The 24572-nt window shown below is 40.8% G+C and overlaps 1 protein-coding gene across 1 annotated transcript in view; it reads right to left on the bottom strand.

Moving 5' to 3' along the window:
• Positions 1 to 24572, bottom strand: part of Odad2 (outer dynein arm docking complex subunit 2) — a 154835-nt gene that overhangs the window by 93192 nt on the left and 37071 nt on the right. Inside the window, exons 9-10 of the mRNA XM_051205607.1 lie at positions 22108 to 22203; positions 20776 to 20923 (exon numbers count right to left, since the gene is read on the bottom strand). Of these exons, the coding sequence (XP_051061564.1) occupies positions 20776 to 20923; positions 22108 to 22203 (244 nt within the window). The remainder of the gene's footprint in view (positions 1 to 20775; positions 20924 to 22107; positions 22204 to 24572) is intronic.

Here is a 24572-nt window from a genome sequence, read left to right as displayed (position 1 = left end):
GCAGGTGGAATGAACTCTTTGGGAAGAGGGTTCAGAATTTGTCATGGCTGCAGAAGACAAGGTGACACTGGACAGGGTATCCAGCCAGTCACAGCCTCCTTCTACCCCAGGACATCTTCAAGGACCCAGAAGGCACTGTTGGGCATCCTTGGGTGCACATGATCAGGGTCTGTCTTTCTCTTTCTTTTTTCTTTCTTCTTTCTTTCTCTTTTTCTTTCTTCTTTCTTTTTCTTTCTCTTTTTCTCTTCTTTCTTTCTCTTTCTTCTTTCTTTCTCTTTCTTCTTTCTTTCTTTCTTTCTTTCTTTGGCTTGGTTTTTCGAGACAGGGTTTCTCTCTCTGTATTGCTTTGGAGCCTGTCCTGGTACTAGCTCTTGTAGACCAGGCTGGCCTGCCTCTGCCTCTTGATTAAAGGCATGCGCCACCACCTGGCTCCCCCCCCCCCCCGTAGGGTTTTCAGGTTTTCCCTCAGCACAGTCTTTGTGTACTTTGTTCGTTTCCCTTACTTTCTCTTTCTAAACTCATTTCTACTTTTGAGTTTCTTGCCACACTCACACTCTGCAGCATGTATAGTTTCAGATCCATTATTATAGCAGACATCCAAAGGTGCAATCTTAATACTTTTCTGAATTATCTATCTCTAGACCAATGGCAGAATCAAAGGTAAGGTTCAGATTTATTGGTATGAAGTTAGAACCTTATAGAAAAAAATTTCTGTAAATCAGCTTTTTCTGAAATCTGGAAACATATTCATAGGCTTGAGGGATTTTTTTAGAACCATTTTATATTAGGAAAAGTTAGTTTTTCCACATTTCAGGATTTCCTTCGACTCTTGTCACTGACCACACTCCCAAAAGGATTATAAATCTTTCAGGATGAATACCAGAAGATGGGAGCCAAAACATCCAACTTACAGACCCATGAATGTTGGCCATTGCCATTCTTCTAAATACCAGCTTTGTAAAGGAGCCTGGGGGCTCACTCTGCTTTGTCCAGACCCCATAAACATCCAGCCGAGCAGAAGCTGCATGCCTTTGTCTCTCTACCATGAAATCTGCCGAGAGCATAATTAGTTGCCAATACTTATTTTCACATTTTGTCATACACTTGCATCTGTGGAGTTTTAAAAGCTGGAGAAAACACAGTAAAATGCATTTTACTAGCTTCTGAAGGGTTTTCAGAAATGTATCCCATAAACTTTTCCATTTCTTAAATGAATACAATTCTTTTGCTGGTTGTCTTTCGGCCCTGTGCCTCTTCACACGTATCCAGCCTCCCTCTTCTGCAATCCATATTTCTTTCTTCAACCAGGAGGTGTTTGTCCACTGTCACCATCAGGTTGCAACATACAGAGCTAAAATAAACACCTCTCTCCTCTCTCTCTTCTGTGGCGATATCTTGCTTGTACAGATAAAGCCTGTCTGAAAGGCAGAGAATGGAGCGTGCCACTACAATTAAGAACTCCATTTACACACACAAACTCTCTCTCCTTAACCTCTTTGCTTTTCTTTTATGTAATTTTATTGTGAATTTAATATTGTCTTTTATTTGTACTGGTGAGGATGGACATGGCCCATCTCATACTAAACATAGACTCTAGCTACAATTTCAATCCATGATTTGGTGGGACAGATAGATGTTCCTCTATGGTCAAGGGTATTACCAAGTAAGTCAGACTTTCACGTGCATGAAAGAAATAGAAAATGATTTTTTTACAGTGAGCAAACTGTTGGCCTACCATAAAAGCTTCAGTGAATTAACACTTTCTATGACATTTCTTTTTTTTTTTTTATTTTGCATGTGTATGGATGTTCACTCTTGTGTAGGTGCACATGTGTGTTTGCATGTGGAGGCCAGAAGTTGGCACTGTGTGGCTTCTTTAGTCCCTCTCTATCTTACATATATTGAAGCAAGGTCTCACACTTGATTTTGCCAATTCACATGCTCTGGCTCACCAACTTGCGCTGGGGACCTACTTCCCATATGCTAGGAATATAGCCAGGTCTCCAAACTTGACTGGCATTTACATGGATGCCACGGAGCCTATCTCCTGGCTTCCCACATGCATAGCAAGGGCTTTACTTCCCCTGAGCCATCGCCCAGCTCAACATTTCTTCTTGAAAGGCAGAATGAAACAAAGCTATTTTTCTAGACAATAAAATCTTCAAAATCAGAAATATTATACTATCTGCAGTGCAGGGTAATGCCCCCTTTCACTGTCTGTGAGGGAGGAATAAACTTTCAATATGTTATGATAAGTAATATTTTTAAGATGTTTCAAATCATTTTGTATTCTTTCACTAACATGCTCACTGTCCACCCAATCTGATGACAAGCGCTAGATACGAGTAAACAAAACCAGACTTGACCCTGGCCTTCCTGGAATGCAGGGGCTAAGTGGAAGAGAGTTTTCATTTTTAAAGCCCACATGAATGAAAGTAAATAAATAAATAAATAGTTTTTATTATAAAAGTTGTCAAGTGAAATAAAAAAAAAAATGAATTGGAGTGAATCAAACCCAAAGTCTACAAATCTCAAAGAACTTTCATACAGTTAGAAGAAATGAAATTTTGTCTGGAAAGTAGCAGAAGGCAGAAGCATGGGTAACACAGACGGATATAGGCCATCCTCACACGGAGGAAGGGTGCCCTAACTGAAATCGGTATGGAATGCAGGGGCATTCCCTGGCAACAGAGGAGGGGACATGGTATATATGCAGAACCTGGGAGTGGTGTGGAGTATGGCCTAGTTAAGAGCTCTTACAATCAATGTGAACTAATACGACTGATAGTGTAGGACACAATGAGCCAAGAACGCAAGTAAACAACTACAGCTCCTGTCCAGGGGCCAATCTGAGGGTTTTAACATTTTGAGATGGGGTCTCCCTCTGTGGTCCTGGCTGGCCTTCAACTTCTGGTCCTCATGCATCTACATCCTTAACATCAGGACTCTGCTGTGTGCTGCCTCACCTGGATAGATTTTAATCTTTACTTGAAGATTGGCTAGGATGAGCCAGTGACAGTTCTAAAAGACTGCCATAGCTGTGGGAGTTCCCAGCTTGAAGCAGCAAGTATACTGTGCAGGAACATTTGGCTTATTGCAAAGTTTCTGAGAGAAGATGGAGCCTAGAGTGGGAGGCTGGGGTGACTGGGCATGTGCCACAAGAGGACTCTAAAATGAAAGTTCGCTGAATTTTCCTGTGTTCCGGAATGACACCGTCAGATGAAACTCCAGAGACAACACATGTGCAGGGTCCTCATTGGCACAGATTTTAAGTGACTCCTCAGTCCAGTGACACAGTGAGGAAGACAGAGGCAAAATCCCACCCAGATGCCTCTCTTGTACCATTCCCCATCACCTGCAGTCCAGAAGAAGGGGGATGCCTGCTAAAGAAGCCACATAGCCCTCGCCACACATTTAGCTGGCCCTGGATATTCTCAGCATTCTCCCTCCAAACATACCACTCTGAAATCAAGAAAAGTGAACCCCTTCCAGGGTCTGCTCATTAATGATGACAGAGGGCCCAGTGCCCAGCAGAGCTTGGAGACCTCTCCCAGGATCAGAAATAGCAAAAGGTATTCAAGTGACTGGGATATAACCAAGCGAGTCAAAGCAGTAAAAATCCATTGCTTGGCCTTCTGTTTATTTGCAAATCTATTTTATACTGATGAGTCAGCACTCATAAAGCAAAGACTTGACAGAACCCCAAGGAAAAAGAGAAAACACAAATTTTTTTTAAGGCAAAAGAAGTGTGTGTGTGCATGCACACGTGCATGCATGTACGTGCACACATGTTTAAGGAAAATCAGTCACACTGTCACTGCAGATGCTTACAAATTTGTTCACTTAAATTGGGTAAGCATAGATGCAAAGATACTATACTGTTCCCTTCAAATAGCTGCAGGACATTTGTGGAAATTGACAGTTTACTGGAACATTTTAGTGACTAGAATGTGGAAAAAAATTGTGGCAAATGTAACTGCCTTCCTTAAAAGTTACAAAAGAATGAGCTCAATCATTATAATTAGTTAATAAAATAGTTCAGTAAAGTAGTCATACCCAAGGATAACATTTAAACAAATGATTGCATCCATAACCCCAGAAAAACAAACAAATTTGGGTAGTATGAAAAAATGCCCAAATTATCATTAATAACAATGAGAAAAAAAATCCATAAATAAGTCTCATGAGAAGTGTTTGCTATATATAGAGGAGAGCTAGGGAATTTAGTAACATACAAAAATTACTAAGTCAATTAGAGGGTTATACTGGCTTGAAAGAGACTCAATGTTTTATAATTTACTCATAGTAACTTAAAAATTAATGTAAAATTATCAAAATCCCAAACTTTTTTTTTGCTTTTAAGCATGAGTCTTAACTCATTATAAAGATGATCTGAAACCATATACCAATAATGGATATCCCAGTAATCCCTGAACCCTGAAGGCTGAGAAAGGAAGATCATGAGTTGGAGGCCAGTCTGGAAGCTGAGACAGGAGAATCACAGGTTCAAGGTCAATTTGAGCTATACAGTGTGGTCCTATGGCAAAACAACCACCAAAATATCAGAAACAGAAATACATAAAAGCTAGTTTTTAAGTATTTAAGATAAGCAAGTGCTTGAAGACATGAAAGCTGTACAGCATGATACCAGCCTGGTACCAACTAAGTAAAGCAGACAGATTCCCTCTGAGGGTGATGTCGCTACAGTGGTGGCACAAGGCCACTGGAGGGCAGAGTAGATGAGCTGATAGTCTGTGTTAACAACTAACAGAGGAAAGGGATTCTTGCCTACAATACACATCAATGAAATCCAAATAGACTAGATCTGGACCTAGTTTTATGGCTTCTCGTACCTGGGTGGGCATATGTTTCTCTCGGTCTGAGGAATTGTCTTCTCTGGTTTTAGTGGAGGTATTCGCTATGCCTTCATGATGGTATTTTGTACAGAGGCAGTAATGACTGCAAGGAAACAGTGTTTCTGTACACAGAAGGGAAGTTACACATGTGAACTCAGAGCAGTTGTGACCACATGCACAAGACCTGTGCAAGCTCAAATCACACAAAATACCAACCTAAGGAGCTATTGGCAACTGATAGACACTAAGAGACAGATTTTGGTGGGTTGACTATGCTCCAAGTAAAAGAATATATGGTCAGTACAAACTGTACTTGATGAGTCTAAAAACTGAAAAAAAGACATGAAGTTGGGTGGGTGAAGAAGAGACAGTAGAGGAATAGATATGATCAAAAAGCATTGTACAAAATTCTCAAAGAAATAAGACTGAGAAAAAAACAATAAAAATTTTAAAAAGTGAACACACACAAATGTCTACCAGAAGAAAAAAATATTTCTATCATTGTTGACTAACTTTGGCAAATATTTCCAGCTTCTACTACACAAAACTCATGGGCCATACAGAACAGGCTAGATGCTTATTAATGAAACTAACAGTAGCTAAAAGATATGTGATACATACATTGACAAAAAATATCAGCAGTCAATAGAGCAGCCAAGGGGTTAATTTACCTCATCATGAATAAAACAGCACACAGTACAAAGGGTGAACATATGATCTGATGTTATATTAAAAATTATAATTGGCAGCCTTCTTACTGGCCAGCAATATGCAAGCCCAAAGAAGACACAGTTTTCTCCCATCAGAATTGGCTGAAATAAAAAATATTGAAAATTCACAAGAATTTATAGCAATAGATTCTAATCCTGGATGAAAGACCTCATTGTCTGGAGAATATTTTTTAAAGACTGTCAATATCTAGATCCCATCTCAAACCAATTCAACCAAATCCATGTGAACAGCGCCTGTACCTCAAGGTCTGCTGTTTGTTTTCATTTTAAGACCCCTGAGTGATTTAATTCTATGACGAGAGTTGAAAACATTAGTTTGTTGATGTAGAAAGCTGACATGTGCTTATTGCAAGGAGAGGCCAGAAATTCTTTTCAGTAAACTAAATTTAATTCCAGCATTAGTTCCATTTAAAAGAAAAAAAAAATAAGCCTTTTCAAACTTTAAAGTGCATGTGTCCTTCCCTTTTAAGAACAAGTTATTGGTTCTGAGGAGATCAGTCAGCAAAGAGGCTTTTACATAAACACAAGGACCTGAATTTGGAAGCTCGAGAACCCTTGGGGGGAGGGGGGCATGTGTGGGTCTGACACCCTAGCACTGGGGGGGTGGGGTAGGAGGAGAAACCGGAACCTTGGAGCTCATTGGTTAGTAAGCCTACTGAAATCAATGAGCTTCCTGGTCAAAGAGAAACCCTGTGACAAAAAATCAATGTGGGGTGCCATCAAGGAAGGCAGAGTTGTTAACTTCTGGCCTTACACACATGTGCACCTACACACATACATGTGTACACACCAATATGAACATATCCATACAACACATAAAGCCTTATTGGGTTAAGCTGACATACAAACATTTGTACTCTCTCCTCTCCTCCTCTCCTCTCTCTCCCTCTCTCTCTCTCTCTCTCCTCTCTCTCTCTCTCTCTCTCACATGTGATGAGTTCTGTGGGTGCCAGGGGTGGCTTCCAGGAATCCAATTCTGTATCCTCATACTTGAGAAGCAAGTGCTTCATCCACTGATTGATCTCCTTAGCCCAATCCTCTTGATTTTTGAAGTGCAAATATATTGTGCAGATTCTTGTTGCTGTTTTTTAAGACAGAATTTATCTCAGTTTCTTTTCTGCTGCTGTTATAAACTACCCTGACAAAAGCAACCTAAGGGATAAAAGGCTTGTGTTCACTGTTGTCCATGGGTACAGTCTATCAAGATGACAGCTTGAAGCAACTGGTCACATCACACTCACAATCAGGAGACTGAGAGAAAAGAATGCATGTGTTCAGCTCACAGTCTCCTTTTATGTAGTCCAGGGTCCCAGTCTAGGGAATGGAGCTAACACTGAGTCTTTCCCACTTGACTTTACCTAATCAAAAAAATCCAGGCAATTGACCATTGAGGTTAACCACCACACGAGATCTGTTTATAGTCTGGGTTGATTCCTTGAACTTCCTATATAACTCAGTCTGGTCTTGAACTCAATGTCCTGCCTCAGCCTCCTGAGTATTGGGATTATAGGTGTGCATCATTATACCCAACTAAAATGTATTCACATCTTATTTAAGTGAAAATTTATATACACATTAAACAACTCCACATTAGAGAATTTGTATTCCTGACTCATTCCCATATTACTTTTTAAAGAATCTATCCCACACAATTAGAGGATCTATCTAAGAAATGAATCTAGATATTTGGGTACAAATATAGTAAAAATTAGATGTTGCCATGAAGAGAACTGCTACACAAATTAATGTTTACCTATAATGAAACATTACATGGTAATTAAAAGGACCAAACAAAAACAATATTAAATGCAAAAAGAACAATGTAAGGTGGGCATGATGGTTTGCACCTATAATGTAAGTGCTCAGAAGACTGAGGCAGGAGCATTGCCATTAGTTCATAGACAGCCCAAGCTAAATGTTGACTTTCAGGTTATCCTGTCTAGTGAGTAAGATCTTGTCTCAAAAAGCAAACTTTTTGTGGCTTTATTTCTACAAATTATGAAATATCTGTAAAGAACCCTTCATTCACCCAGCTTGAATTTTCACAACGAACATGCACTAGTTTACCATTTCTATAATTTTTAAGAGTTTAAACCAAAGAGGGACTATATAAACTACATATGCTGCTGCCCTGTGCATTGTAGAAATGTTGGCATGCCACAGCAGACAGCCACACCCACCCAGAGAGTGAGGCTGGGAAAGGAGACACAACTTTGCTAGCACAAATCTCAAAGACAAGTGGACCAGGAAGGGACACTCAGTGTCTACTAATGATTATAGCAGGTCTGTCTATATGCAGATGCAAAATACATGAGTGAGGCCAAACTGGGAACCACTCACTCCTGTTTAGTTTTTCACTATAGAAATGTCTGTAATATAATGTCTTATATTTAAAAACAAAAGGCAATGCAGTCCTTCATGTTATATGAACTTGGAACCAGTCAGACCAAATTTCCTGCAATCAAACAGATTTTTGAAGCAAAGCACACTTTCAGGAACAAATGTGGTGTAACAAATACATCAGGGAATGGATTTCCTCCGAATTCCATCACATGCTCAGGTCATTAGATATCAAAGTTTTACAATGCAAATATCTTATGAATAACTAAGTGGCTAGCTCACACTACCTTCTCATGAATAGATGCACAATGAATGAATGAATGAACGAATGAATGAGTAAATGAGTAAATGAGGACTTACCCCCAAATTTTCTTTTCCCACTTGGAGAGAGAGGGTGCTAGAGATGGAATCCAAGGCCTTGAACATCCTAAGCATATGTCTTGACATTTATAGGAATTTTACTGTCTCTGTGTGTAAGAAAGTGTGTGTGTGTGTGTGTGTGTGTGTGTGAGAGAGAGAGAGAGAGAGAGAGAGAGAGAGAGAGAGAGTTGATACTTTGTTTTTGAGATGGGTTTCTTGCCATGTTGCCTTCATTGGCCTCCAATTCCTGGGGTGGAGTGAGTCACTGAGACTATAAGCAAGTGCCACTGTGCCCAGCTGTAGATTTCTAGCATTGCCATTTTTTAGTAGTTTGATGTGGTGACATGACTGACGGTGACTGCTGGCGGTTCCAGTGGTTATGAGTCAGTAGGATTGCATTACCATGCTCACCTCATTACTCTGCTTTCCCCTCACGATTATGACAGACAGAAGGGCAAGGGAGGATAAAAAATTGAAAACTAAAAACGTTCTTCATTTGTAGTGTGCAGAGTTGCCATTGGGGAGGTTGTGCTACCTCCCTCCATCATCTCTTTGGGGATTAAAAACCAAAACCAAACCAAAAGTACCAAAAAGTTCTGAGGCCTGGTGACATCATTTTGATCTCCAGGACCCACATGGTGGAAGGCTAGTCCTGACTCCAGGAAGTTGTCCACTGACCTGTATTGTGCTGTTTCCATAATGCATATTTACACACACGTGCCCACACACGCATGCATGCACATATTAATGATTAAGTAAAAACTTGCAAAAGTACAAATTCTTTTTCATACTACATGAATTTATAGATAATACACATTTCATGTGGCCCCAAACTTAAGATGTGTTCATTCAAACTTAATATTTATGAAAACATAAATATGAACTTCTATAGATAACAGCATTTAAGCATGATTTCTAATAGGTAATATCAGGGGAGAAGGACATAGGGGCATGTCAGAGGTTGGCCTCAGAATGTCTTATTCTCACTATAATTTTTTAACCACCAAACATAAAGCTCATTTCATTTGGCTAGAATGACTGTCAGTGAGCTCCCAGGAATCATCTGTCTGCTTGTCCTCCAGTACTGAGTTTACAGTGTTGCAGCACTATACCCAGCTAAAGATCCAAACTCAGGTCCTCATGCTTGCCAACACTACCAGCCCAACCATCTTCCCAGACCCTCTAATAGGTGATCTTTAAAGGCACAAAAAACTTTCTACTCGTGTTATCTCTGATTTTTTTTAAGGTAACCCACTTGAGTGAGACAATATGCACAACCTTAAAAATATTATTCTGGACAGCAACACTTTTCAAACAGCTATAGTTTATTGGGTACATGAACAGTGACCACTGCTTTCCATTTTCAAATGGTCCTTTTTGAGAACAACTGTACCGCCACTATTCTCGCCCTCTTTAAAATCTAGTCAAAGAACACGCCAATGCTGCCTTCCAAAAATAGATATCAAGTCCCTTTATAAAGGCTCCTGTTCAGCCTCTCACTCAAATGAAGCAATGCAAATGAGAGAGAAGATGGTGAAGCAATGTCTACAAGCCTCCCGGGTCCTGAGTTTCTTGACAGTGGGACAGAATCACCAGGCAACAGGCAATAAAGATAGAAGCTGGATGCATTCCCAGCCCGCAGCTGCCTTCTGTGTGGCCTGCAGCAAAGGATTTCTCAGCTTTTCCACCAATGAAACAAGGATCAAACCTCCTGCCACTCTAAACCTAAGACACAAGTAATGGGAATGGAATTTAATTAAGTGTAATTGATTGCAAAGTACATCAAATTCCTACAATGAAAAAGAAACATTTAATTCCCAATTACCACTCAGAACCTGTTAACCAGTTAAGGGGCAGTGTGTGTGTGTGTGTGTGTGTGTGTGTGTGTGTGTGTGTGTGTGTGTGTGTGTGTATGTTAGGAACAGAGCCCCAATAAAGCATCTTCAACAAAGATTTCAAACTGGAAACACATCTATTGCCAAGAATGCCCCTTTAGTGAGTCCTGGGTGCCTCTCTTGAAGTTATAACCTAGTGGCCTCTCTGATATGAATGTCTTATAGTCATCACTCTGAACTCAGTTCTCCCCAGGAACTTAAGGGACTTCCAGGCACCTTGTTTTTCCATGGTCTTAAACTCTAAACATGTGGCTATGGAACTGAACAGAAGAGTGACCTTCACAGCCCATGGATCATTGACATGAAAGACATGGGTCTTCTATGACCCTGATGGTGGAGAATGGCCCTTCTGTGTATGGTGCTGAAAATTCCCTCTCCTCCAATGCAACTCCTTGTCACAGGCCTGTTCCTTTCCACTCAGCTCCATTTTCCTTCCATTTGCTATTGGATACATCTTTCTAACTAATGCTTTTGTCATCCCCCCTGCCCACTCTCCTAGCAGAATTCTTCAGGGAAGGTGTGCATCTGGATAAATGGCCCTAGGAACTCCCCCTGTGTTCCTCTATTAAGTAGGCACGTAAGGATCAGACCCACTGAGCACACTTCAGTGTCCCCAACATTGCTTCATCGTGTTACCTTACTGAGCCTAGAGCTGAGTCCAGGGTGAGGCAGACTTGTCCTCCTCAGGCAGCAGTCCAGGAAATGCCAACAGGTGATCCCAGATGCCCCAGAAACCCTTCCAAACTACCAAAGGACCAGCAATGCCCTTAGCATCACCCTGATTGCCTTGGTTGTCTCTCCCATTTAGAGATAAATTCTGGACAGAAATGGATTCTCACAGCATTTTATCCTTGGGTGAAGTCATTCATTCTTCGGTTTAAGGCATGTGTATTTCTACCTCCTTATGCTCCACCTGGCTTTACCAGAGACTACCCATCTATATCAATTTGTAACTGCCCTTGTGAATGATAAACCCCCTTTTCCAAACAATTGTTTCTCTTATTTCTGGAGTTGTTCCATATACCAGGTTTAGAAGTAAATGAAGTATCACCGTGATATTAGGGACTCAGAAGAACTGTCCCACACAGACATTAAGAAACCATTACCTCTAACTATTGGAAATAATCAAAAGGAAAGTCTTTGTCTTGCAAGATTTTAAAGCCACTCCTGGCCAGTGGAGGAAGGGGTATCTATATCAAGGCAGCAAATACAAAAATGAAGGTGTACTTCTGAGGAAAAAGGGAGCTAAAAGGAGGCCGGGGCGTGCCACTGGGGAGAGCTGTCCATTGAAGGGACTGACTCAGAGGCAAGACAAACTGCTGTCAAGAGGCTGAGAGTAAGGAGAGAGAAGCACTGGACCCAGTAACCTCAACCTCCTTTGCACCACTTAGGCAGGAGTTCAAGGGTCAAGCTCATGATCCTTGGCAAGATAGACTGAAGATAAATGAATTAAACAGCACCTCTCTCCTGAAGCAGGAGCTAACAAGTTAAACAACCTGAGCCATCATGGTAGCAAAATACAGAATGTAGGTTCTTATCAGTAGGGGGCTGAAAAGGAGTGCAGTACTTCATTTAGAATTAGATTGCAGTCTACAGCCATACCATCTTGAACATGTGTGATCTCGGGAGCAACGCATGTCAGCCTGGTTAGTACTTGGGTGAGAGAAATGTATAGACTCATCAGATAGCAGATAGTGGGACAAAAGAAGTTGGAAGGTGGCTGAGCTTAAAAACAAGAAAGTGTAATTCTTAATTTAAAAGAATAAAATTGTGATCTAAAATCCTAGAAGTTGTGTGTGTGTGTGTGTGTGTGTGTAAATGTTTTTAAAGTTGAAGTTAGTGTAGGTTAAAGCTTAATATTTCAATATCAATTCCCTTTTCTTATGTGCCAGGATCTGAGCTCATAGCACTGGATAAATAATAAGCTGCAGTTCATTGACCTGTTTCAGTATTAATGAGCTCATCAATTTTTTTCAACAGTGCAGACATTCTATCTTTGGAAAATGGTCAGGAGAAAGTCAGGTCAACATTACCATTTCTCTGCTAGTTGAAGCCTACACTGGAGCCATAATTTTATAAATTAAAATGTCAGGTATATTTATTTTGAGATTACCTAGAGACATCCAATTTTGCATTTCAGAGACTTTTTAATATCCTTTTGTGTCTCTGTATAAAACAGTTACCTGTGTCAAAAACCTTGAAGTCATTTGTAGATCTACTTTTCCTCTTATTGGCTATGTTAAGAGTATTTACCTGTGGGAGCTATAAGAATTCCAAGCAATTTAGTGTCTGGCCAAAAGTATCACATTTGCACATGATTTCCTGATGAATAACTTGTGTGAGCCTAAGTAGCACTTCATCAATAAATGTTTTCCTTAGCTGTTCTGGGACAGAAACAGCCCATCCCCACTTGGCCCCCAAACTGTGTGGATTTATCCTAAGTAGCAGAATAACTCAAGGTAGCATTCTATAACCAGGCTATTAGGAGACTCTTGGCTATGGTCCCAGCAGGATGCCATCTGGGATGCTATGTGCTCCCTTGCCCAATGCCTTCCTATTCAACCCTAAGAGCCAAAATTCTTCCAGTTCTTAGCACCAGTATCATTGGCAACTGCCTTCATTTTACTTAACAATGGTAAGTCTATCCTTCACTGTATTAACTCACTGTATTTTCCTCTTTTTATTGTTTTGCTAAAAATTTTAAAGCAAAACATGAGGGCCACCTGGGCAATTGAGTGAAACTCTGCATCATTCAACTTCTATAGTCATAATCATATGCTGTAGAAATAATTATCACTGTCAGCAGTTATGGAGGGCTCTGTGCTAAACATTTGAGATGTACTGTGCTGCATTTAGCATCCATCATGATCCTGATGTTCCAGCACTTTTCCCTTCTTTACCAATGAGGAAGTTGAAGTTGAGAAAAGTTGTGTCACCTAAAGTTGCTAAGCTGGTAAGTAGGGTTTCCAATGACATCTTTCCAACATCAAAAACCATGCTTCTGCCTACCCATTGCCCTGCCTCTTGAATATTCTTTTGTTTCTGCCTTCTTTGACTCTTCATTAACAGACTCTGAGAAAACATCAAGGCTCTCCTACTCTTCTCCCAAAGGGCCATGTTCGAACCTGAATGGCCTGCTATACTCAATATTGCCACTTTAGACTTGTGGGCTGCAATGTTCACTGCTGCCAGTTTTTCCCTCTACCAGATGCATTAAGAGTTAAGGTGTCAGATGTGGTGGCTGAAGTCTGTAAACCCAGCACTCAGGAGGTACAAGCAGGATGGCCCTTAAGTACAAGGCCAGTCTAGGATACTTACTGAGACTCTGCCTCCCCAAACAAATGAAGGAAGGACTTGGGCAGCTCTGTAGCTGGGTCAAGAAGCAAACACAATGCTGGGAATGTGTCTTATGCTGTGTGTGCCATGCACCCGTCTGGGCACCACTGGTGCTTTCAAATGCCCAACAAACAAGAATCTTCAAGATTGGGAACTTATACTAAAAAACGAAATTCTCAGAAACTTCTCAAATCATAGGGTATCCCATATTTTCCCTAATATTCTATCCCCATGTTTTTAAGTAGCATGAACCATACTAATAGAGGAATGATATTTGTGGGCTTTCCTCCAGGCTCTAGTTCTACTTCCTTTCTCATATAGTCCAGGCCCTCCTGCCCTGGGATGGCACTAGCCACAGTAAGCTGGGCCTTCCTTCATCAATTAGCAATCAAGGAAATGCCCCACAGACACACCCACAGGCCAGTTCAATGGAAGCAATTTGTTTGAGGTGTGTCAAGGTGACAAGCAAGACTAACCATTGCATATGCCTTAGAGTAGGAAATTTGGCCACATTCCTATTTTCAGTTTTTCAATAACCTCCATTTGGTTTTCTGCTGTATGAGTCTACATACCACCAACCACGGGCAGGTGCTCTCTTTTCTCCACACACTTGTTAGTGCTCATTATCTTTTCACTTTCTGACAACTGTCACTCAGGAAGGTAGGAGGGGCTATCTCATAGCTTTGATTTTCATCTCCATAATACTTAGTGATGATGAGAATTTTTTCATGTGTCTTGTGTAGGCTTGCTTTGGAGAAATCCCTGGTTAGGCCCTTTGTCTATTTATTAACTGGATAGTTTTCTTGCAATTGGTTTTATATTTTTGCAATTGTATTTTGTTTATTTACCCGCCCTCCCTATCAGACACATGGTTTGAAAATATTTCCTCTCAGCTAACAGCCACTAGACTGATAGCTGGGAAGCCAGCATGGGACTGATTCAGGCCCCCCTGAATATGGGTCTCAGCCAGAAGGACTGAGCAGTCTAAGGGACCTCAGACAGTGGAGCCAGGATGTATCCCTGGTGCACAAAAGGACTTTGCAAACACATCCCTCATGGAGGGATAACAGCCTTAATCTAGAGACAGGAGAGAAGTCCTAGTCCCTACTTCACATGACCTGTCAGATCTACATGACCCCAGCTGGATGGCATTCCCCTACATATGGAATTGGGGTGGGGGGATGGGAGGGGAGGGTGATTAGAATGCAGGTGAGAGGGCAGAAAGGGTAAAAGGGAGGGAAGGAGGGGGAATTGGGATCAACATGTAAAATAATAAATTTAATTAAAAAAAATGCTTTGACTCCAAAATTTAAGTTGAAGGACAAGTTACTGGGGAAAAGGATTTCTATTTTTGTTTCCACAGAAAATGAAAAGATGTGGATTCCTTCCAGACTAATGTGGTTTGATCACACCAGACCGCCTGAAACAGAGTACCAGGTGATCCTACATTCAAAACAGCTGGACAAAGCAGCCTTACAGACTACAGCCAGGATTTCTGAATCTTCTTCGAATACCCCATGACAGCGCCCCTTACCAGCAGGAAGTAGTTTGGAAAGAACAACGTCCAAATACCCAAATATTGTCTATAAATGTTTGTTTTCATTTAAATGGACTTTGTTATATAAAATAAATTAAAAAATGCAAAAAAAAAAAAAAAGAAAATATTTCCTCTCCAAGCTATGGAATATTGTCTCACTCGTATATTGCCTTTGCTATTCTGTTTGACTCAATTCCATTTATTTCTTCTTTCTCTCTCTCCCTCTCTAATGCTTATGATCTTGAAGTCATGTTTAAGAAATTTTTGCTCGTCATGATCTTGACCTCCCTTGCTCATATATTCCCTCCTCCCTCTCTTCCACTGGATTCCCAGAGCTCTCCCTGGTGCTTATTTGTAGATCTCTGCATCTGGCTCCATCAATTGCTGGATGAAGACTCTATGATGACAGCTGGGGTATTTACCAATCTAATTACAGAGAAAGGCCAGTTTAGACATCCATTCTACTACTGCTGGGAGTCTACAGAGACAGCTGAACCAAGCTCAGGGGAATCATGAACTCTGGACCAATAGCTGTGGAGCCTGAATTAACTGCATGTGGGGAGACAGCTGTGTAGCTTGGTCTACTTGAGTGGCCCCTGACTGAAGGACCAGGATCTTTCCCTGGTACATGAGCTAGCACTTCAGAGCCCACACCCTATGGATGCCATGCTCAGTCTTAATGGTGGGGAGGGGCTTGGTCCTGCCTTAACTTAATGTACCAGGCTTTGTTGACTCCCCATGGGAGGCCTTACCTTATGGGATAAATGGATAGGGGGTGGGAGGAGAGGTGGGAGGGAGAACTGTGATTGGAATGTAAAATGAAATTAAAAAAATAAAAACTAAAATTTAATACAGAGAAACCCTGTTTCGAAATACCAAAAGAGTAAAAAGAAAAAGAAAACTAAAATTTAAAAAATCTTTGCCCAGACCATTATCTAAGAGAACAGCTTGCCTTCTCTCCAGCAGTCTTAGAATTTCAGATGTTCCAGTTATTGTTGTATGTGGTGAAAGAAGAGTTCAATAGCATTCTTTATATCTTTTGCATGTGTGTGTGTGTGTGTGTGTGTGTGTGTGTGTGGTATTTGTGTTCTTGTTCACATGAACATGAGTATACATATTTGTGCATGCTCCTGTGAACATTTGTGTTGAAGTCAGAAGTAAACATAGGGTGTCTTTTTTTATTGTTTGGGAATTGCATATGTGCCTAAAATGTGTTTTGATCAACCTCTGCCATTCCTTCATTTTCAATTCATTCCTCTCCTCCCTCAATTCCTTCCAATTCATCTACTCTTAAAAAACAAAACAAACAAACCAAGGAGTCTACTGAATGCAGCCATTATGTTTAAGACCATCACTGGAGCATAGATAATGTCTTAGGAGAAACATTGCTGAAGAAAACATACTCTTTTCCAGCAGCCATCAGCTGTCAATTGCTAGGGGTAGGCCTTCACAAAGGGATTTTTGCTGACTTGATTTTGTTCAGGAGGTCTCGGATGCTGTGAACTCATGTGTTCAATAGCCTTCTCATGTTTGACAAATATTGTTCCACTGCAGTAACTCACCACACCTCTGGCTCTTGCAATTTTTACACCCAATCTTTGGTGACCACCCTTGAGTCTTGTATGGAGAATGTGTGATACAGATTTCCAATTTAGATGTGAGCACTCTAACTTATTCTGTGCACAATGAACAACTATGGGTCTTTGTTTCATTTAGTCACCATCTGCTTCAAAAAGAAGCTTCTCTGATGAAGGATGAGATTCACTAATCCATAGATATGCAGATAAGAATTTAGGGAAAAGTTTAATACCTTGTCCATTTAGCAGAATAATAGTATTAGGTCCTACTTAAAACCTATGACCTATTCAACCATGGGTTTTTTATGCAGTCAGTGGCATTAGACCTGAGTTCCCTCTTGTGGAGAAGATCTTAAATCCAATTAGAAAGTGGTTGGTTAGTCCCATACACTTGTGCCATTACTGAGCCAGTGGCATGTCTTGTCAGGCCAATCATTATTGTAGTTCATGAGGTTCACAGCTGATGACTGTTCTTCCCTGGTAATATGCATAGAAAGTTTCAAAACTATGAAAGTTAGCCAATAGTGATGAAGCTTCCAGATCAGTACCAGCTTGATTTTTTCACTTTCTACAACTCAAATATATAGGATGTTATCTCAAGTTCTAGGATAACCAAGAGCAATGGAAATAGCCTGTAATGTTGGGGGAGGGGTATCCTTGGGACCTCACTGACCAACACCTTAAAAAGAAGTAGTCCCTAACTTGTACCATAGTGCTGCAATGTATGGGAGAGGCATTTTCTCCTCCATCAAAAGCTAATTCCTTTTAAATTTCTTTTAAGTATGGGAGGATTCTAGAGTAGGTTTCCATATGGAGTTTCAAAGGTCTTCAGTAATACTTATTCCTTCTGTACTCCCTCTCTCCCTTGCCCTGCTTTTGCCACCCCCTACATATTTAACCCTTCACTTTCTAGTATTCCCCTTTCTTGCCAAATCATCTGCATGGTATCCCCATTCCCAGGAAATCCTCCCTGCACATCTCCTTACTGGTTTATTGTCTTCTGTGGGTACTCCAATTTGCATGTACATGTAGGGCCCTGCATTGACCCCTGAGGCACCTTAAGCAAGCCTGAAGCTGTTGGCTGGAACATCTTGTCCCAGAGTTTGTTACTCTTACTCGGCTTGATTTGCTAACACACATCTACTGGGAAGGAACTAAGCCTGAGAGCTTTCACTCTTGACCCTTGATTGTGCTGTGAGTCAGTATATAAGCCCCTCAATATCTTCCCCTCAATAAACGGTATATGTTGCATGCCCACTGTGCAAGCCCACTGTCTTGTCTATTGCATGTGTATATTCAGACTCCCAATACAAGTGAGAAGATCCCTTCTCCATTGTGAGTCTTTACCTGGTTCTAGTCTGTTCTCTTGGTCACTGTGTCTGCCCTAATAGTAGCATCCTGATATTTTGACTACTATATCTTTGAATATAGTCAGGTAAAATGAAAAAATATTTTATCTGCTGGCCTAAATTTTGATTTAGCCATTAAAATTTGATTCAAATCATTAGACTTTAGATTAATTTTGCTATTTTACACTCTAGTTTACTCATTTCAGGGCAGAATGTTTCAACACTCTCTCTTCGCATTTATCTTGTTAAATTACACACAAAGAATAAACTATAACATGCAATACATTAATACTGTAAGTAGATGATGATAAATGATAGTGAATGTTATGTGTGTGGTATTTGTGTATATATATATATATATATATACATATATATATATATATATATGCAGAAGATAAAAGTTGACATCTAGTCAACCAAAAGGAAAACTTTAACTTTTGAGAATTTCATATATGAGTACTGAGTTTACATTATTTCCACCACTCCTCCTCCCACCTCCCAAATCCTGTGTCTACTTTCCTCTCAAATTCGTGACCTCTTTAACTGTTGTTACATATGTATGTACATAAACCAACTGAGTTCCCTTAGTGTTCTTATATATACGTGTGTTTAGAGCTGACTTCATTAGAACTAAATACATTCTAATGATGCACATCCCCAAGAAAAGCTAATTCTTCCTCTCATTGACTACTGATTGTCAGCCGCAACCATACTGTTCAGATTTCATAAGTGCAAAGTCCCCTTCATATATATAACACATGATCTCACTGCAGGTGTCCTGGTTTCCTGGCTCTTACAATCTTTTTGTCTCATCTTCTACAATTTTCCATAAGCCCTAGGTATAGGGGTTGCATTATAGATGAACCAAGAGGGAATGGGCACCCATGGACACTTATTTTCTGGATTATGGCCAGCTGTAGATCTCTGCTGCAAAAGAAGCAAAAACTACCCTTACTGTAAGCATAAGCATCAGAATTTAGAATAGTTACAAATATATTGGCTAAGGAAAATGGCAGTAGTAGATTCTCCTCTAGGGTCCATGATCTTTCCAGCAATTGGCAGTTGACTAGGTTTATAGTACTAGGCATGAATTCCTTCCTATTTTTCAGGTCTTAAGCACAATTATACTGTTATTTGTTAGCTCCAAATAAAATGTACCATTATTGCTCCCCTGGGGTCATTTAGCCAGGCTAGTCATTTTTGAAGTCATAAGCTTACAGCTGGGTAGGACCATGTTTAGTTTTCCTCCCTTGGCCTCCACCTTTTGTGACAGGCTCAACTCTGAATCTAGAGCTCACTGATTGGTTGACAAGCTCCTGAGATCTGCTTGTCTTCGCTGGTGCCCCAGATTACATAACTGTGTGGCCATGTCTGGCCTTTTCATAGGTTCTGAGGCTCAAAATGTGTGGCTTAATGCTTGTACAACAAGCGGGTTACTGGCTGAGCCATCTCTCCAGCCTGTCAGTACTAATTTTTGCAAGAATGAGTCAGGTTAGCAGCAGATACACATTCAGAATGCAAACCCCAATGCAGATGAGGCTAATTAGACTGTGGTTCTGCAGTTTCCAATGTGGACCTGCTCCTCGGGTGCCTAGAGATGCCTGCCTTTGTCTTTGACTGTCAGGGCATCCTGCTCAGGTCTATTAAAGGAATTCTCTCTAACGAGTAACATCATCTCTATTCGCATCAGAGGAGACAGAACCAGAATACCCAAAGGAGAATTAAAATATATTTCAGTGCCATCACTAATTCTCCTAGGTATTTGGGATTCAGAAAAACATTTTTTTTTCTAAGAAATTCTGGCATTTTCCACTGAAGGAATGCCCATTAGCAGAAGGGAGTTCATTTTTCTTGCAGAATTTTTCTTGACTCTTTCATACTCTCAAGACCATCCATTTAGGGGGCTTTTGTCAGCAACACAAAACCATGTATGAAGGCTGTTTCATAGGCTGCCTCAAGGTTATATCAAAGGATGAAAAAGGACATTGGTTAGGTGCCACATAAACATTTTTAAATATGTAATATACTTGGCCAATCTGACCAAGGATGTGGAAGAAGAAAACAAGAGGTAGTCATATATTCTGTCCCATTTTCTCATCCATATTTTTGGACTTCAGCCTTAAAGAAGGCTTTAGTATACTAGGAATGAATGAAATTGGCTGTGACAGCCCATTTTCCTTGCCCTGTCCTCAATTCAAATATTTATATACCCCTCATGGACTGGTCATCATGTAAGGTATTTTCATGTCACCTGACTGGAGAGAGATGTAAGAGAGCCAGTGTATATCGTAAGTTCCTACAATGTATGACATGCTATGATACAGGTTCCAATTGTGGTTCTCAGTCTTGAAAAGTCCTGTGGTACAGGCAGCATCCATTTCTTTGCACAAGTTGAGGCTTTTTAAGACTTACACCACAACTCTGCAATAGCCACCTGCTAGCCAGTAATACAGGTTAGAAGTTAAGTTAGATCAAGTTCCAGAGCTCCATGCTCTTTCTACCACACCAAATGAAAATCATAAAACACAGACTAAGTCATTACCTGCTGTTGGCTACACCCATCCCCACCCCCTCCCATACTCACTGGGAAAGAGAAGTGGTCCCAGTCAGAGCATGCTTCCTGAGGTCTAAGCTTGATTCCTCAGAATAATAAGACCTTCTGTGTCTATTCAAGTGACAACAGCACTGTACACGGCTCTTAGCAGGCACATTGAAAACTTAGAAGGAAAGCACATGTGCTTAGAAATGGGTTTCCACTGAATACTGTAAACATAGCATGGAAGGTTTCTCTTACCTTTAAATATTTCACCAGCTTCTGAATCTGCCAGTACTCTGATGGCAGGTCAGCATTGGCTTCTTGGCGGTGGTCTGGGGGTTCTTCATCCTCCTCACTCTCTGAGGAGCTCTCACTGGCAGTCTCCTCAACCTTCTCGCCACCCTTACTAAGAACAACAAGTACACAGTGTAAGCCACAGCGTGACCAGGGCTGTAACAATAATATAACAACTGGCTTGTGAGCAGCAGATGACGTCAGTACCTTGTGAGCCTCAGAAGGAAGGCAAAGTTTCTACATGTCTGCTAAAAGCCAACACCAGCAAATTGTATTTAGCACACACACACACACACACACACACACACACACACACACACACACACACACACACTTGGAGCAAAGAGCTATAAAAAAGAGATGCATTCAAAAAGACCACTGACAAATCAAAATGTTTAAGTAATCCACAGAAAGAGAGGGAAAGGGTGGAAACAGTAGAGATAAACAGAAAGCAATGTTTGAAATAACACTCGAGCCTATTACCCTAGAAAACAGAAGAGCAGTTGGTTGGAGTTAGAAACAAGGGAATAGATGTGACTGTAACAGTGTTAACACTAGGGAGCCCCACCATGGAGTTCTGTGTTCTGATTGCTGTGTTCATTACAGCATGAAAAGTTCTGTGTTCTCACTTCTGTGTTCATTAGTATGGGATAAATTTACCTCATCATCCATAAGTACCGAAGCAATGTTCCTATCTGGTATTGTGGCTATACTGTGTTGTCACTAGAGGAAGCTGAGCGCAGGGTACTGAGCACACTACCTTTGCAGTTTCCTAGGAGTCTATAATGATTTCAAAAATAAAAAGCTTTAGAAGTTCTTAAACACACTGAATAATTATTATAATGAACCAAAAGGTGCAAGATCAATGTAGTTCAGGGTCTTAAGGACTGTTTCAGCCCTGGTGTGCAAATGTTTCTATGACGATCTCTCCCCTTCTTCCTGCCACTGCTCTGAAACCCTCCAACACAAATGGTCAACCCTTCTCATTATCTTTCTCCTTTGTTAAGCAGAAAATTACATCCGATGTTCATAGCTTGCCTTAGATGTATCTCTTTAGAGTCTGTAAGTAGCCAGCACTCCCTGTAATAGAAGAATATACTACAATAGAAGTATAGCCTGGGATATATTTAAAGCAACCCGGCACCCTCACTTTTACTGGCTTCACTAGTAGCCATCCGTGTGTTAAGCACCTGGGGCCCTTGCATAGTAAGTACTAAGCAGTCCTGTAACCAGCATGGCAATTGGCCGTTCTGTGTGGGTGGCTGTAAGGACATGGCCTTACCAACTGAAACATACCGGAGTAACTGTGCACGGCCTGGGGAAACAGATGCCGATGACTTTTCAATTTTTCCTAGTTTTTCCTCTTGGCTATCCTTTACAGAGCTTTTGTGGCTAAATAAACAACAAAACAGAGCTTTAGTATGTTGTGCTAGTGAACAGAACATAAAAGATGGAAGTACATACAGATGGCCCCAGCAATTTCAACCCAAACAATGCACTTTCCTGACACTGATTAGCACATTCCAGCCTAGCCTCACACTTAAGGGTGCCTGTTTGTTCTCCGAGGGCAGACATGTGTTTTATATGTGGAAGAAATGCTGTGGGCTGTTTGTTACACTGGCTTCGGTGGTACACACTTGTAATCTAGGCATTCCAGAGATCAAGTTCAAGGCCACCCTGGGCTGCAGACTTCATCTTAAAACAATAAAATAAGCAGCAGCCCTTTGTTCTGGCTATGCACTAGGAACTAGTAGCAGGGTCTTTAACAAGCTGCCAGGCTGACTGAATGCATCACCCTAACTCCTCCCCCCACCCTCAGAGTGCTTATTGCTCTCAGTCACAGGCATTATAGTTTCTCACCATCGCTGGCCAACACTGCAAAAGGAGCTCACCTGGATTTTCAGGAATCTCTAGGCTTAGCATGGTCCTTAGCACATACTCAGCTCTTTTAAATACTTATTACCATAATTAAAAGCAATATTTTAAAATCCACTTCCTCATCAACAGAGACACGTGTTTTTCACAGAGTATTTCTGTATAGGCACAGAGGTCAAGGGTAATAAAGCCAGTGAAAATCAGAAAAGTGAGGACCTCTTCTCTTCCCACAGGGTCTTTCTCCTGGAGATCCTCTGTATCTAATGCTGGAACAAACCACACTCTTGATCATCAGAATTCCAAAAAGGACCAACGGGACCAAGTTCTTAAACCAACCATGTCACATTGAATGTAATTGTAAATATGACATGTGGTAGTAAATACAGGCTGGCATTTGTAATCTATTGGCTAAATTCTATGAACTGCCTGCTCTAGTTGGTATCATGAGTAGCCTCTGAACATCTATCAAAGTTTCACACCAGCCAGTCAGTCATATATCTCATGCCCACAGTAGGCTGAAGTAGGAGGACTATCACAGGTTAGAAGGCAACCAAGGATATAACATGAGACTCCCTTAAAACAAAGGAAGACAGGGAGGGAAAGGGAGGAGGAAGAGAGGGAGGGAGGGAGGGAGGGAGGGAGGGAGGGAAGTGAGGGAGGGGAAGAAAGAAAGGGAGGGAGGGAGGGAGGAAGGAAACTGATCTGAGATGCTGATATTTGGAATCGTTAGAAGGAGGTCACTGGGGTGTGACCTCATAAGAACCTGTCCACTCTATGTCTCTGTTTCCTGGCCACAAGGTAAACAATCATACTTTGCCATATTCTCTTCACTGTGGACATCTAGGACACCTACCAGATTCTAAAACACAATTGTTTACATATTATGGACTGAAAATTCTTTTTGTTGTTTTGGTTTTGTTTTGTTTTTCGAGACAGGTTTCTTTGGGTAGCTTTGGCTGCCCTAGATTTAGCTCTGTAGACCAGGCTGGCCTGTAACTCCCAAAGATCCCTCTGCCTCTGCCTCCTGAGAGTTAGGATTAAAGGTGTACACCATCACAGCCAAGCTATAATTCTTAAAGTTTATTAACTATATTTCTTATGTTTAGTATATGTACTGGGTAATTTTAGGGCACCTTGAAACAAGCCAGAGTCATCAGAGAAGAGGGATCCTCAATTGAGAAAATGTCTCCATAAGATTAGATTGTAGGTAGACAAGCCTGTAGAACATTTTTTGTAGTTGGTGATTGGTGAGGGAGGCTATGCAAGGCATAAGGAGCAAACCAGTAAGCAGCATCCCTCCATGGCTTCTGTATCAGCTCCTGCGTTCAGATTCCTGCCCTGTATGAGTTCTTGATCTCACTGCTTTTGACGATGAACTGTTACATGGAACTGAGAGCAAATTAAACGCCTTCCTCCCCAAGTTCTTTTTGGTCATGGTGTTTCATTTGAGAAATAGCAACCCTAGCTAAGACAGTGTCCCAGTGTCCATTTTACATTGGACTGTTAACATTGTTGAGACTCCAACCTTCTTATAGTGTTAAAGTTCTGCTTATACTACTGCTATGGAAATTTTCCTGATGAACTGATTTCACGTAACTGTAACCATAAATCTTATTTACCACTACATTTCCATGTTCCATATTATTTCTCCACGTATTTTCACATAATTTTCTTTTCTCATACCACTTGTTCTTGCTCACCTACTACACAAAAATGATCTGTCTTTTCTTCTCCCATCATAGTAGTTGGAACACAAGCACTAGTACTGCTACATCTTTCCATTTTGGAAATACAAAAAAGGGAAAAGGAACCAAACAGGAAAGACAGGAAAATACACACTCTATATTTTCTAACAAGACATACAATTCCAGGAAAAAATTAGGCAA

This window comes from Phodopus roborovskii, unplaced genomic scaffold (assembly GCF_943737965.1).
Source record: "Phodopus roborovskii unplaced genomic scaffold, PHOROB, whole genome shotgun sequence".
NCBI lineage: Eukaryota > Metazoa > Chordata > Mammalia > Rodentia > Cricetidae > Phodopus > Phodopus roborovskii.
The sequence above is the reverse complement of the archived record's forward strand: the minus strand, read 5'-3'. Positions and strand labels throughout refer to the sequence as shown.